The sequence below is a fragment of the Syngnathoides biaculeatus genome, chromosome 8, assembly GCF_019802595.1.
Source record: "Syngnathoides biaculeatus isolate LvHL_M chromosome 8, ASM1980259v1, whole genome shotgun sequence".
Taxonomy (NCBI): domain Eukaryota; kingdom Metazoa; phylum Chordata; class Actinopteri; order Syngnathiformes; family Syngnathidae; genus Syngnathoides; species Syngnathoides biaculeatus.
In genome coordinates, this window is record NC_084647.1 from 14,619,016 (window position 1) to 14,632,002 (window position 12,987).

General features: G+C 41.6%; 1 protein-coding gene across 4 annotated transcripts; it reads left to right on the forward strand.

The window, feature by feature from the left end:
- The first annotated feature begins 1,885 nt into the window (after positions 1-1,885).
- ccnl1a (cyclin L1a) lies at positions 1,886-12,197 on the forward strand. Of its 4 annotated transcripts, XM_061828111.1 has the most exons (10): positions 1,898-2,252; positions 2,455-2,529; positions 2,833-2,942; positions 5,558-5,678; positions 5,787-5,851; positions 8,707-8,806; positions 8,887-8,991; positions 9,107-9,360; positions 10,864-10,962; positions 11,050-12,197. In XM_061828111.1, the coding sequence occupies exons 1-10, from the start codon at positions 2,013-2,015 to the stop codon at positions 11,495-11,497; spliced, it is 1,617 nt and encodes a 538-aa protein (XP_061684095.1). In that variant the 5' UTR covers positions 1,898-2,012; the 3' UTR covers positions 11,498-12,197. The 4 variants fall into 4 exon arrangements, 3 of the variants coding, with proteins under 3 accessions (XP_061684096.1, XP_061684097.1, XP_061684095.1); XR_009796157.1 differs by lacking the exons at positions 9,107-9,360; positions 10,864-10,962; positions 11,050-12,197 and adding an exon at positions 6,258-6,271 and having other exon boundaries at positions 1,888-2,252; positions 8,887-8,903; XM_061828113.1 differs by lacking the exons at positions 8,707-8,806; positions 8,887-8,991; positions 9,107-9,360; positions 10,864-10,962; positions 11,050-12,197 and adding exons at positions 6,258-6,271; positions 7,367-8,636 and having other exon boundaries at positions 1,887-2,252.
- Positions 12,198-12,987: the final 790 nt, after the last annotated feature.

A 12,987-nucleotide genomic window follows, 5' to 3' on the forward strand; every position in this document is an offset into this window, starting at 1 on the left:
TTTGGTTTTATTGAAGAAAGCTTTGGCTCATCCAGTTATTTATCTCTTGACAAGACACCGCAACTGAACTGAACCAAATGTTGAGAGCTGAAATGTATCCAGTGGAAGTTCCTCAGATTCCCCCCCCCCCCCATGGTATTGTCAACATGAATGTTAGTCTCCTGTTATGACAAAATAGTTGAAGTCAATGCTGAATACAAAACAGAATATATGTGCATGAATGCGAGGGGCTGAGGGGGAAGAGTGAAGCTCCAGGGAGAAGTGATACTTGCGAGGGTGGACGACTTCAAATACTTGGGGTCAACAATACAGAGCATTGGAGAGTGTGGTAAGGAAGCGAAGAAACGGGTCCATGCAGGGTGGAACATTTGGAGGAAGATGTCTGGTGTTCTATGTGAGTCTCTACGAGGATGGAGGGAAAAGTTTATAAAACAATGGTGAGGCTGGACGTGATGTACAGATTAGAAACTGTGGCACTGAAGTGACAAAGAGGAAGCAGAACTGGAGTAAGAGAGAGCAGACTTGGATGGTTTGGACATGTTCAGAGGCGAGAGAGTGCGTATGTTGGTAGAAGGGTGCTGAGGATGAACCTTCCAGAGAAAAGAGCGAGAGGAGGTTGATGGATGTTGTGAGGGAGGACATGAGGACAGTGGGTGTTAAGAGTGGAGGATGCACGAGATAGGCTTAGATGGAAAAAGATGGCACGCTGTGGCGATCCCTAATCGGGACAAGCCGAAAGGAAAATAAGAAGTTGAAGTCAATACTGACAGAAGATCTGAAAATTCCTCTATACATTTTCCATTGTACCTCGGAAGTCTACAAATGATTAAAACACTCACCTTTAGCTCATTCAAAAGAGCTAAAATCACCCAGTATAATTTCTTTTATGGAACCTTCAACCATCCTAATGTATCGGATTACCCGGAAGATCACAGACTGAACCAGTACAGTATTGTGGCATACTGAAGCGAGAATAGTGTGAAGATCCAACGAGTCACGAGTGCCCTCTCTTGTCCGTCCAGGACTGCAACGCCTTGGGAGAAACAACGTACACAAGATCGTATCGAATACAGTATTGATCAATCTCAGCAGCTACAGTGAACGAACGTTTCATAACATAATTTGTAGACAAGATCGTAGTGGTAATCGACCCGAATGAAAAATAAACAGTGAAAATGTTACAAAATTCCCAAGTAGAAAATTATAAAAGGATTGCTCACGTGTGCATGAGTGTGTCAGCGAGAGAGAGAGAGAGAGAGAGAGAGAGAGAGAAAACGCGTCGGCGGCGGATGGATATGTTCCAGAAATAAAGAGTGAAAAGTCGGGAACTTCCCGTAATTTACGTCACTTGAGCGGTTTGAAACTTTTGCCTTCCGCAGGTTAAACTTTGGACAGTGCAAAGTCTAAATTCATTTCCGTCCCACAGGGTCCAATGTCCTGAAGACAAAACGATGGTTTGGCTTATTCCGTAATATCCTGTGATGCTGTTTGGATATCAAGTTTCAGACAAGACGCATCATAAATGGCGGACTGAGAGAGAAACAGGACGTACGTATCACCTGTTGGCAATTCAAAAATATTAATGAAAGAAAATGATCCAACCCAATAAAAAGACAAAAAAAAAATACATTTTACACACACTGCGAATCTCTCCCACCCATCCCCAAAAATCACACAAAACCCAACAACTTTCGCAGAAGAGTGTTAAGTTATTGTCTCAACAAAAATAATAAAACATGTAACAAAACACACCGGGAAATGTAAGAGTTAAATTGTATTTTTTAGCCTTTCCTGCATATGAAGTTATTCCGAATAGTTTCGCGAAACACCTTTAACTGTACCTGAGGTGACGGAACTACTTTTTGCCTCGGATTTGCACCAACGTCTGCACCCCCCCCAAGCTTTGTGACGTCACATTCCAGTTGGACCGGCGCTGTGTTCCGTTGTCGAGCTTGCCGGACTGTCGTAGCCGCGGTCGGGTATATTTTTTTTTTCTGTTCCCCCGAAGGAAGATGGCCGCAGGTCCCCTTTCGGTGTCTTCAACCGCGTCAACAAACAACGATGGCATCCTCATCGGTGACAAACTTTACTCCGAAGTGTACCTTACGATCGACAACTCTCTCATCCCAGAGGAAAGGCTCTCTCCGACGCCGTCGATGCTCGACGGCCTCGACCTCCACACGGAGACCGACCTACGCATACTGGGGTGTGAGCTCATTCAGTCGGCGGGGATTCTTCTCCGTTTACCACAGGTTAGCAGCCTTACATTTTGTTCTCGAGTCCAAATGGCGAAAGTTTGTTATGTTGTCAAGAAAACACGGCACGGCCTACTAGCTTTTACCTCGCGTGTTCCGTCGCTGGCGTGGGTGACTCAAAATGGCGACCGTCCATTGTGCTCTTTCGCAGCAAAACCCGTTTGAAACAATAATAATAACGGGTTTTTGTTTTCAACAGGTGGCGATGGCGACCGGGCAGGTGCTTTTTCAGCGTTTCTTTTACTCCAAGTCCTTCGTCAAGCATAGTTTTGAGGTAAGTTGTGGTCCGTCTGATAAAGGCCTTCCGTGCCGTATCATGCTAGCGGAACGTTGGCCTGACGTTAGCGGGCGCCATGTTAGGAACCTGATAACGTAGTCTCCCCTTTTTGAATTGTGGATAATTAAAAATGACATTAACTTTATGTTTACGTGTATTAAAAAATACTGTTATCGTGTGCATTTGTTTAAAATTGATTTTATCGTGTCGTTTTCAAATGTGACCAATTTTCAGGTCTTGTGTCGTCTTATTTTTCTACGACCCCTTTCTTGCAAACGTTTGCTTCATTTTTGTATTTAGATTGTTGCAATGGCTTGTATTACCTTGGCCTCCAAGATTGAAGAAGCACCCAGGCGATTACGAGATGTCATCAACGTTTTCCATCACCTGAAGCAGATAAGAGTCAAAAAGTAAGTATTTTAACTGGACGCAGTCCTCTTGTACTTTTAATTTCATGTTTTGTTTCATATAAGCACTTGTTTCCTGTTGACGTTTGTTCATTTTCATAAGCAATTATCGGTGAATGTTTTTTTTTTCCCACCTGTCAAAGTGCTCTTCTGTTTAACAATGTACCCGTACACTACTTTTAAACTTTTCAGTTTCCCTTTTGCTGGCATTTCACTAGTACATAGAAGAAACCTCACGACTCGTAGCAACGTGACAAATAACGATCATCTATGTGTAATTTATAAACATGGCATCGTTTTAATTAATCTTAAAGTCCTCAATAGCAAATACATTCTTGAATTTTAAGCGCATGACCTATTCTACTGCCCACACTGCTCATCTGACCAATAATGTTCCATTTGTGCTATTTAAATCCAGTTTTAGGGCAAGTGATCCTCTTTTGTAATAAGAGTCCAGGGCTACTACCCAAGTAGTCAAGGAGACGGATAATCGACATTTGCAGTAAATAATCATTTTGCCGTATAAAGGATAATGTTTTCTGGTTTTGAAACGATACTAAATTTAGCTTTTGCGCGAAATGACTTCATGCTTGAGTTTAGTCAACAGCTTTTCATCTTTGCAACATGTTTGGATTTTATATAAAAATTTGGGACTTGCGTATTTGTTTTAATATTCTGACAGAATATCCATGGGGCTCCCAGTTTTTGCACCATGTCTGCAACAAGTTAAATGAAAGCTTAAGTGGCACCCTAACATCATTTGGAGTTTAAAAAAAATGTCCAAAATGTAATTATTTGAATCTTAAGTATTTCATTAGTGTAAACAAAGTTGTGGCACTCACACAGTTAGCTTTCATATATTATGAGGTGATAAGAAAATCTGAACAGTTGCTTCAATTCTACCACCTGTGTGTTTATATACAGTATAGAATTTATTTTAGCGCTAATTCGCTGGTCCTTTGCTTAGATTTTTTTCTTTTCTTTTGGGTCATTCTGACTGTCTTGGAATTTCGGCTCATACGAGCACATTGGTCTATATTTCCAAATGAATGAAATAATACGAGACACGAGTAGCAGACAAAGTGAAGGGTTGAGAAAATTAGTTGAGAAATGGTTTACTGCTACATGGATTTTTTTTTTTTTTTTTGGGGGTGGGGGTTTGCCTGGCGATATCACACCAAGATGTTTCCCAAATAGGCCATAATTAAAAAAGAAAAAATCTTGTCACGTTGTTATTTTTAGTTCTGGCTACCAACCTGAATGTGTTTTAGTTTTTTTTTTTTTTTTTTTTTTTTTAAATTGGAGAACTGCTTTGGCAGTGTGAGCATTTTAAATTTGAATAGAAGTCTGTTCATGGCGACACTATAAGACCTTGGCATTAACTTGGCTTCTTTTTTCCCTTGCAACCAACTAACAGCGACCAGCTACATTTACCGCAGCCTGGGTGATGTGGAATGGTACGTAAGATGAAGCAGTCGGCATGACAACCATGATCCGAGGGGGCCTATCTCCTCGCCCAGGCCCCTTCCTGTGGGAGACGCCCGTGGTCTGCGCCACCTCGGGGCACTGGGATCGGGGATGACAGGTTGGCCGGAGGTCCTTGGCCCCCTGGGCACCTTGAAGACTTCTGTGGTTCACTCTTAAGCTTTGGGTATCTGTCCATCAATCTGCCGACAGTTGGGTAATGTAGTTCTCTTTTGACTACTGCTCACCATAACGTTTTGATTGTGCGTTTAGCGCAAAAGCTTGTTCACCAGCTGTCTATAGCTCATTTTGAAATATCACCGTGTTCGTTGCAAAACTGAGCCAAATTCTTGTGGTTTAGGTTCTAACATAGCTCTGATTACGTTGTTGCTTTTTTTTTTCATGTTTTTTTTTTTTTTATGGCTGCATCCTGATGTTCTTGGTCAATTTTTTAAAAAAAAAATCCAGTATTGTATTGAGCTTTAGTCTGAAAGAGTCCTTTGTGTGAGTTATTTGCAGTATAGCTCCTTCTGTGCTAAATTAGCTATATTTTAGGGAGCATACGTATTTTTCACTTACTATATATGAGCGTTCATCTGAGATGACACGCTGTGGCGACCCCTAATGGGACAAACCGAAAAAAAAAATAACGTATGCTATTATGGTTAGCACACTGTAGGAATACAATTAGAAACAAGCATATAGACTAACACCTTACCGATGTATTCTTCTCACTGTCTGCTTTTGAACTAACCATTTGAGATTTTCAATGACACTATTGTCATATCGTGTCTGTTATGTTAGCATTACCCATTTGAAATTGGCGCTATCTTACTTGTGAGAAATGATTAAGATTATTACTATATCCAAAGGAATGTGTGTTTTGGGGTGTGTGCAACGACCATGGATGATATTTCAATTCTATGACGTGCTGTGAATGAAGTTGAAAGCTAAAGATCCTGTAAGCTTTTATAGAACCACAGGAGTCCTCAAGCCCCAGCAGTCTGTCAGGCATGCAGTTAAGAAATCTGCTGAGTTGGTTGGAATTGGAAAAAAGAATATAGTACATTGAAACAGAAGGGCTCTTTTTTTGGGTGGCTTTGAGGTTCTCTTGGGAAGGGAGCCAGTCTTATTTTGATCCCATTTTAAACCAGGACTCCAAGTTCATTGATTCTTGATCAGAACTACTTAAACACCAAAAATCAAGTCATCAAAGCTGAGCGCCGTGTTCTGAAGGAACTGGGCTTCTGTGTGCATGTCAAGCATCCGCACAAGGTAAGTTTAAACCCTACACACATTCACCACTTAACACAATTTACCAGTGTAGATTTACAGCAATTCCTTCATGGTGACCATTTTCAAACCTTTATTTTTTCTGTCTAGATAATTGTCATGTACTTGCAAGTATTGGAGTGTGAAAAGAACCAAACGCTGGTCCAGACTGCCTGGTAAGTTTTATTTTTATTTTTTCCCTCCCCACATCACCTTCTGCTATTCCCTTTCTCGTATCAGTGACACTTTTTCAGCAGACATACAGACTTGGGCTAAAGATGAAAGTTTGAAACCCTTAAACGCCGGCATAACTTCATAGGACATCATTAAGGCTTATTTTGGTGGAAAGTTCAATCCTTCACATCAATGCTTTTTAAGCACCCTTGTTTTCTTAAACGTGTTATAAAACAGTTTGTCCAGGTTTACTCGCATTTGATGCAGTCGATTTATTGCAGCAATTTGTGTCGTTGCACCCCTGTGATGTCTCACACGTGTGCACTTAATGTGGCGTTGCTGTAAATTGTTGCTGGTGTCAGAGAGTGTGATTTGACTTTGTCCTTTCTCTCTACTCTTTGATTAAAGGGTAGTCCGTGCTGGTAAGTCACATAAAGAACCTCTGAACTCTGCCTCCTCCAACCACATGACCTCAGGAAGCCAGCCTCTCCCCTTTGGCTGGCAGCCCCTCTCCACACAGCCAGTCGTTGAAGGGGGCGCTCGCTCGGGCCTTTCCAATCAGCCTACATCATCTTATTTTCTCTTGGCTCACCACAAGGATTTGTATTTTTCTTTGTGCCAAGGATTTTAAGATCACTGTTACATTTTTTTTCCTAGTTTACTTTTAATTACCATTAACTAGAATGACTTTTGGATCAGATAAAAAGTTAGTAGTATAGTGTGTCATGTCCCCAACTGACGTGTTGTCCAGACATGTCTGTTTTGCAGGCGGATCCAGTTCTCAGGTTTTGCCTTCCAGGAGCTCGTCTTGCTCTGCAGCAGTCACAATTCAACAGAGTTGGCATGTTGTCTTGTTGGCATAGTTTTGAATGCTAAGACAGAACCGTATCTTGTGGCTCATGAAATGATGGCTGCTTAGCCTGGACGTAATCCCAGAGCCTGCTGAATAACAGCATCGTTCTTTAAATGAGTCAAAACACAAGTTGTATGTATGTTGGAGAAAGATTGCAAAGAGATTTTTGAATTTTCCCCTGGCCCAGCATTCTAATTTTGTGGGGTGGGTAAAAATCGTTTGTTCAGTTAATTTTACCATCTTGCTCCTATTAGACAACCTCTTTTCCTTTTTTTTTTTTTTTTTTGTGTTAATCCTTTTTGTCTGTCTCCAAGTGACATTGATACTCATGTTCTTGCCCAATATACGTCCCCATTTTTGAATGTCTTCACATTTTGTTTATCCTTGGAAAGATTAAATGTGCAATTTAGCACACTAATTTCACTCAACCAAGGTAGCAATCCTCGGACCATAGTCTTGTGGCTAAGTGTCTTTGCCGTAAAGCGAGTTAAGGTGACAGTTTGGTCTCGCAAGCTTGTGCACCGCTGACTTTCCCAATACTAGCTTCTGTGCATGTCAACCTCAAAACGCTTTTGCTTCCTTGTCCCTTCAGATCTAACAATCTGAATGTGGCAACTGGTGTAGATACATTTTCCTACATCTACGTGTGTGCATGTTCCCAAAGGCATGTCATCATCAACCTCGCCTGCTCACAGCGGGCCTTCAGAGGGAAGTTAAAGTGACAAACAGTACTGCCATGGATAAAAGTGGAGAGAAATGGGCAAAGTTAAATGTTACACTGCTGATGTTTCACTTCAGCCCCATCTAATGGGGAATCCTAAGCAGCTCAACATGCAATTCAACAACTGCTATACAGTGGTGCCTCAAATTTGACTTACGGAACTAGTGGTTCTCAAATGTTTTACTTGAAAGTGTCTAAAAAAAAATCTAAAATACACTAAAGCAGCTAGCCCGAGTGTTCATCAAGAAACAAGGCAGGGGCTTTCTTCCCATTAGTGTAAGCAATTGTTACACACAAAATTCAAACATTGCTCAAATTTAAAAAAAACTAGAATGGTAGATTTCTAATGTCTTGCGTCTAAAGGCTAAAAAAACCCCCAAACTATATTGCGCTTGGATGTGCAAAGTAAAAAATGAACTGTTGATTTTCTTGTTTTCATTGAACATTTTATTTTATTCAATGGTTCTTTTTACGTTCTGGTAAAGGGGGCCTGTGTGTCACTGATGGTACTCAAATCACATTGAGAAGCCATTCATTTTAATTTACACACTGCTTATCCTCACTAAAGTTGCGGACATACTGAAGCCTATCCCAGTTGTCTGCAAGAGAGTTTCTAAACTATTTTGGTCACCAACATAAAACTTGGGATTCTTTGTAAAATTTTAACCATAATTTGTGATGCAAGTAAAAACAAAGTGTGCCCAGTTGGCATTATTTGGCGCAGCAATAAATGGCAAGTAAAAAATGTCATTACTTTTACTGACAAGTATATATTTGTAGTATAATTCAAGATGCAGCATTTTACAAGCATGTGGCAGCTGGCGTGAGAAACTACTTTTAAGTCTCATCATTAGCCTCAATATTCAGTCCTCTTTTGAGGGTGAAAAGTAGAATTTTTGAGGCATTGGGAACAAAAGTATGTAAAACTCAACCAAACAATTCACAAAATACTGAAATACATGCTGTTAACAATGTGAGATTACTTAATTCACACTGTCGAGTATTTCAGTGTTGTCCTTTGAAGAAACTAGGGACAAATCAGGAGTTGATCCTTGTTTTGCTGACCAAATCAAATGCCCAGAATTGACATTTTAAGATGATTTTTATTTTAAAAATAGAAATACTGTCTACATTCATAGCACTGGCCCTTTGAGGTACCACTGTATTCTGCAATCGTTGTTTGGTCAATGTTGAGTCAATGTCCATCTTTGAAGAAGGGTTGAAACAATGGGTTTGTCTAGAAAAGATGCTATGTTTTTGTTTGCTCTTCTTTGTCTTTGTAGGAATTACATGAACGATACCTTGAGGACGAACGTGTTTGTGAGGTTCCAAGCAGAGACCATCGCCTGTGCTTGCATCTTCCTTGCAGCCCGGGCTCTGCAGGTGAGAGGATTTCACAAACGGAAAAAGTAACATACCGCTTTGAAATTTGAAGTAAGTTTCCTCTTTTTTTTCTCTCCTAGATTCCCCTTCCCTCCAGACCTCAGTGGTACATGCTGTTTGGACCAAGTGATGAGGACATTAAAGAAGTCTGCATCACCACCCTTAAACTCTACACAAGGAAGAAGGTGAATGTTAAATAAGAATATTGACTGCATTGAAACACAACACACTGTCCCAAAATATGTAATATGTCGATATCCCCTTCCTACTGTTGACTGACAGCTTGACCTTTCCCCGCAGCCCAACTACGAGCACTTGGAGAAGGAGGTGGACCGGCGGAAAGTGTTCTTGGCCGAAGCAAAGTTGAAGGCAAAAGGGCTCAATCCGGACGGTACCCCAGCATTAACCAATCTCGGGGGCTTCTCCCCTGCGTCAAAACCTTCTTCTCCTAACGTGGCCAAAGTTGAAGAGAAGTCCCCCAACAGCCAGACGCTCAAAGCAGTTAAGAAGGAGCCAGACAGCCGCACTCAGATTACAAAGAGTCCGCACAATGGGTAAGAGAGGTTTTGGGGTCTTGATTTGATGAAACAAAGATAATTGGTTAGCTTTATTACCATCCATTTGAACCCAAGTCCTCAAAACTGTGGTACAGATGTGCTAACCATTCAGCAGCGTTGACAGAATTATTCTCCCAATGAATCACATTTATGAGGTCACAAACATTAATTTTTGTTCGGTATAAATATTTACTGAGACAGAAATTATAAAGATTTTGAACAATTTTAAATCAAGTTCTATAACTGATTATTAAGTTATTATAAATAAATTTACTCGTCGGGTACTCATTGCCCCTGTTTAAAAAAAAAAAAACCTAAACCATCACTGAATGGTACAGTTTTCGGGGTGAAGTGGTCTGGTACCTGAGCAAAAACAGGACCTGTGGCAATGTTTTCAGATGTCCCTGGCATATAGACCTTGTGCACTTACGTCATTCAATATCTTGACTTTTGTTTACCTCGCCATATTGCTGGTCAAGCTAAGCATTGCTCAATGCTAAGTTGTTGGAGACCCAGTCTTGTCCGATACCATTAGATGTTTAGAAGGTGAAAATAAACGACGGTACGTGGGAAAATTAGATAAACTCGGCATAGGGGACCCGCGTTTGATGTGTTCGCCGATAAGAAATTGGACCGTTAATTCGCTTCTGCTTCTTTTGGACAACTGGATATACACATGGATCTAGTAAGTCGTCGAGATTTACACAGAAAAGTTCGCAAGCATGTAAAAGTGGACGCATACGAATACTTTGTTGCTGGATCTGTTCCCATCAGGAATAAATCCCACATAGTGACGGTTTTGATGGCGCGTGAAGGCAGAAGCGTGTTGGACGACGTTTTACCCTTTGTCCATTGATCTTTTCAGCTAGTATTCAATACAAATACCAATATTTAAATAAATGACCCCTACTTTTACACAAACTCGCATTCATTAACTATGATTGGGGGAAAAAAGAAGGGGTGGAGTCATCTCCACGGAATGTACACAGAAGCGATTGCAGCTACATTTAACCTCTGCGACAGATTTTTTTTTTTTTTTTTAAACACGTATTGTTTTTAAATGAGCCAACTTGGCATTATAAATACTTCTTGGTTATTTGCGATTGAGAAGAATAATTCCTGCCTGAAAAGAAGGGATCGCTACACACAGGTGTGGGTGTATTTTGATTGGGCGCCATCCATTATGTTTAATTGCCGAAATACATCGATCTTTTCTGGTCTTTTCAGCTGGTATTCCATAGAATGAACTCTTTGAATATCTATCTCGTCTGTTGTGTTAACCAACAGTACAACAAGTCTCTGGTATTGTAAATATTCTACTCCGGTTCAATGTCGAGAAGGTCTGTTTGACCAGCAATATGGCGCTGTGAAAATGGTGACGTCACGTGCACGACCTCTATAGATGAGCAACAGCAGCATTGTCAACTTTTTGACCCAATTATAAATTGCCTGATGTCAGCTGACCCAGTTGTGTATCCCCCCCCCCCCCCTTCCGATCAGGATGAGGAAGGAGGCGAAGATGGGACGGACCAGCAGGAGCGGCAGCCGTTCACGATCCAGAACGCGTTCCCGGTCCAGATCTCGCTCCCCTCGCAGACAGTGAGCAAACCTGTTGTCATTAGACGCGAGCTTGTCGGCGCCTGCGACGCTCACTTTCCTTTCCCTTTCTTCCGTTTCCTCTTGCAGTTACAACAGCAGGCGCAGTCGCTCAGGGACTTACAGTTCTCGGTCGCGATCGCACAGCCGAAGTCCCTCGCCTCGCAGGCACCCCCCCTCGCCGCTCCTCCCCCACCTCAAATCAAAGTCCGGCCACCACGGCAACAGCGACTCCAAGAGCGGCGGGCGCCACAACAACAGCGGCAGCGGCCACAAGCGGAAACGCTCGCGATCTCGCTCCCGCACGCCCCTCAAAACGGACAGGGAGCGGGAGCGAGAGAGGGAAAGGGACCGAGATCGCGGAGCCTTCGACACGTCTTCAAAGAAACACAAACACGAGCGTGGCGCCGGACATCGAGGGGACAGAAGGGAGAGGGAGCGGTCGCGCTCGTACGACAGAGACAGAGAGCGAGGCCACAAAGGCAAGCATCACGGCGCCGGTGCCGGACATTCAGGACACGGGAGACACAGACGCTGACCCGCAAGGCATGTCAAGACTTTTCCAAATTGTAAATATTTTCAACCAGCGACGACCTTTGGCATTTATGCTTTGCTTTCCTAAAATGCGTTCATCATTTGACGCAAATGATGTCATCATGGAACCAATGTTCATTTTCATTAATACACTCGTGATCACAAACAGAAAATGGTTCTCATGTGGTGTCGAGTTTTTCTCACCAGGAGCCATCGCGGGGGCGCATCATGTCTTGTTCGTCTCATGACTTTTATTCTCGGTGAGAATGATGCGTGAGGGCCCCCCCCCCCAATCCGTGGCCAGGGGTGGTGTCATGTGATGTGCCCCCACTTCCTGTTAGCCTGCTGTATCCGGTTCAATTCAGTTGCAGTTTTGAGGGCAAGCCATCTATTTATGGTGTAAAGTTGGATTGACATCCACCGGTATTAAGTCAATGCTTTATTTTTTTTAAAGCAAGCTAGGATGAAAATGTCAAAGCGTTCAGGAATGTTGCAAGCGGGTATTTTTCTTCCCCAAGGTTTACATTTTAGTTTTTGTTCACTTTCCAAAGAGCTGTTTATTCCCCCACACTCTTTACTTAATATTCTATCAGAATGCAGACTTTATTTGAGAATTTGCGACTGTCAAATGGTTACAGTGGTTTTTAGTCTACACGAAAAAATAATGGGCAAATTTTTACTCAATAAATGCGTTATAGCACTCATTTGAGTTTTTTTAATTTTTTTTTTTTTTTTTTAACCCCACATCTGCCGCTACCACATTTTGAACCTGTGAGGACGGGCTGATTGTTCCATTAACTATAAAGTGTGAGGCTAAACCTTTATTAATTATGCAAGAATAGAGAAGTATGCTTTCAATTGGAAAGGTGCTACAATAAAATTTTCTCCAGGGGGCGCTATTGATACTCATATTTTACAATTAAGTGGGTGTTGATCTTGGGGAAATTAAAGGAACTGTAATGCAATGAGTTACCTCGACCGCTTGGGTTGATCGTGACATATTAATGACAGAAATTTGGTATCTGGCTCAACATCAGATGACCTGTGATACATGTTTTTTTAAACCAGTCTTCCATTTGGCATTGTGGCAGTCTCACCTTTTTCTCTGTAGAAAATCATTTATTTCCCTCACGACAAGCAATTTGAAGCCGCTTTTCATAGTAAAGCCTTGGTGTGTTGTTGTACTGAGAAAGTGATTTAATGTCATCTTTCCACTTTTCAATTTATGATTTATGAAGTTTGTTACTAACTGATGCAGGGGACCTAGACCACATCCTTGGACACTGAGCACATTTATCGCTGCGCTCACCACCTAAAAACAAAAATGTTGCAAGTACAATATTGATTTTGCCATGAAACATTTATTGAATTCTTTTGAAAAAGGCAATGTTAGACATGCAGCTGGTAAAAATATAATCAAGAACAGTTCAGTCATCAAAACTGAAATCAAAGTACAGGAAGATAATTTTTGCTCATTCAGTCATTACAAAGGAG